Here is a 1,699-nt window from a genome sequence, read left to right as displayed (position 1 = left end):
TTACCTCTCAATCTGTTTGGCCTTAAAGGTAAGGATAGTAAGGTATTATGAATATTCATACCAAGCATATTTATTGCTGCATAATTTTAAAATGATAACTATCATAAATAAAGCAAATCTTTTGCATCAACTCACAAGAAATAGGATTGTAATATCACAAATAGATACTGAAAGTACAATGAAATCAACTGCAAGGGCGTTGTTGCATCTATATCGAACCAGCCACACGCGCTGAACTTCTTGAACTCTCGTTTGTTGATATGTTGCACTTTTTTGTTTACAATCTTCTCATTTTCTGCCAAAGAAACAATAATAAAGCTGAGTTGACTAAATGACCTGACGAAGTTTATGATTATCGGTCTTATTCATAATAAAATGCTAATATAGGTTTAAAACCTACATTAGCTAAAACGATTGATAGGCTTAAAACACTCTTATAAACCTCTGATAAAAAACGTTATTCATAATCGTTTACAAACCTTTGATAGCTAAAACAGAGTTTAATATTTTCTTTCCACAGACTATACAAAAAGAATGAACGAAAACAGCTTTTTTGGTGATTTATCTTGATGGACCATGTAAAATCATAGACAAATCGCAGAAAAAAAAAAGCTCACTGTCGGCTGACTTAGGCCATGGAGGTCACCAGCATCATCTTGTACCTGAAAATGTATGAAAATAATTATAGCAGCCACGACAAAGGGATAAAATAAAACACTTTTTTGTGCTTACCTCACGACGTCCCCAACATCTTATGGCCACTAAAACTTGCAGTTCAGGACACGTGCCACCACCTCTAGCGCTCTGAACCAGATCATCTTCCACCAAATCTATGATGGTGCGCACTGTGTCCTTATTGAACCTATATTTTATTTTAAAATTTAGGTCCCGCAAATCGAATGGGTTGCTTCGTTGGCGGTAGAGCTTTCTACGTCGCGCTGGGTCGGCATTATTGGCTAAATGCACAATTGCATTTATAGCATTCATTTTCACAAGCAAGGATCACAGCAAGGATATTTTGAATAAATAAACCAACGAAGTGACATTCATATGAAATGACATTTATAAAAGTTAGGTTAAAATAGGTTTATTAGAGCTTTAAACAAGGCCCGAGCTCTCGATAACTTATCACACAGATAAAAGAGGATTTTAGCGCTAAATGACGATTATGAATAACAATTTTTATCAAACGTTTTATAAACCTCTATTAAGCATTTGATAAAATGTGAAAAATGATTATGAATAAGACCGTATGAATTTAAGACTTGAAATACGTACTTGAAAGTCCCTTAACTGTTTTCATTGCAGAAACCACTTGGATATTTTCTATTGCAATGTACAATTTCTCACATTCCACACTAAATACTATTATTAATAATGTGTTTTTTAATGTCCACAATGATGATAAAACAATAAACGAAACTGTGGCGGCACCTGGTGGTAGCTGTAAAGATTATTTATTGTACTTAGTTTAAAATTAAATTACATAATTAAATAATACTTATTTAACGACTAATATGAAATTTTGAAGATGGTTGGATGGATGGAAGTTTGTAACATATTATTAACACAAAACTTTATACGGATTTGTTGAAACTTTGCAGTATTATCGTTTATAATCAGAATCACAATTATAGGAACTAAATAATTTGTAATATTGAGGCTGAGTTGCACCACCTAACTTGGACCGTAACTATAA

The 1,699-nt window shown here is 32.9% G+C and overlaps 1 protein-coding gene across 1 annotated transcript; it reads right to left on the bottom strand.

The window, feature by feature from the left end:
• On the bottom strand, positions 1-1,238 carry LOC114355957 (uncharacterized). Its single transcript, XM_028309007.1, has 3 exons — positions 733-1,238; positions 618-662; positions 1-21 (listed from the first exon to the last, which is right to left on the bottom strand). The coding sequence occupies exons 1-3, from the start codon at positions 985-987 to the stop codon at positions 1-3; spliced, it is 321 nt and encodes a 106-aa protein (XP_028164808.1). The 5' UTR covers positions 988-1,238.
• Positions 1,239-1,699: the final 461 nt, after the last annotated feature.

Source organism: Ostrinia furnacalis, unplaced genomic scaffold (genome assembly GCF_004193835.3).
Source record: "Ostrinia furnacalis isolate ACB-3 unplaced genomic scaffold, ASM419383v2 OfSCF2596, whole genome shotgun sequence".
NCBI lineage: Eukaryota > Metazoa > Arthropoda > Insecta > Lepidoptera > Crambidae > Ostrinia > Ostrinia furnacalis.
Note: the sequence above shows the minus strand (reverse complement) of the source record. Positions and strands in the feature narration are given on the sequence as shown.

Excerpts from the sequence above, each read along its gene's own strand:
- LOC114355957 (XM_028309007.1), bottom strand. The coding sequence starts at position 987 with ATGAATGCTATAAATGCAATTGTGCATTTAGCCAATAATGCCGACCCA. Across the intron at positions 663-732 it reads GATGTTGGGGACGTCGTGAG|GTACAAGATGATGCTGGTGA; the intron begins GTAAGCACAAAA and ends ATACATTTTCAG. Across the intron at positions 22-617 it reads ATGGCCTAAGTCAGCCGACA|GCCAAACAGATTGAGAGGTA; the intron begins GTGAGCTTTTTT and ends CTTACCTTTAAG.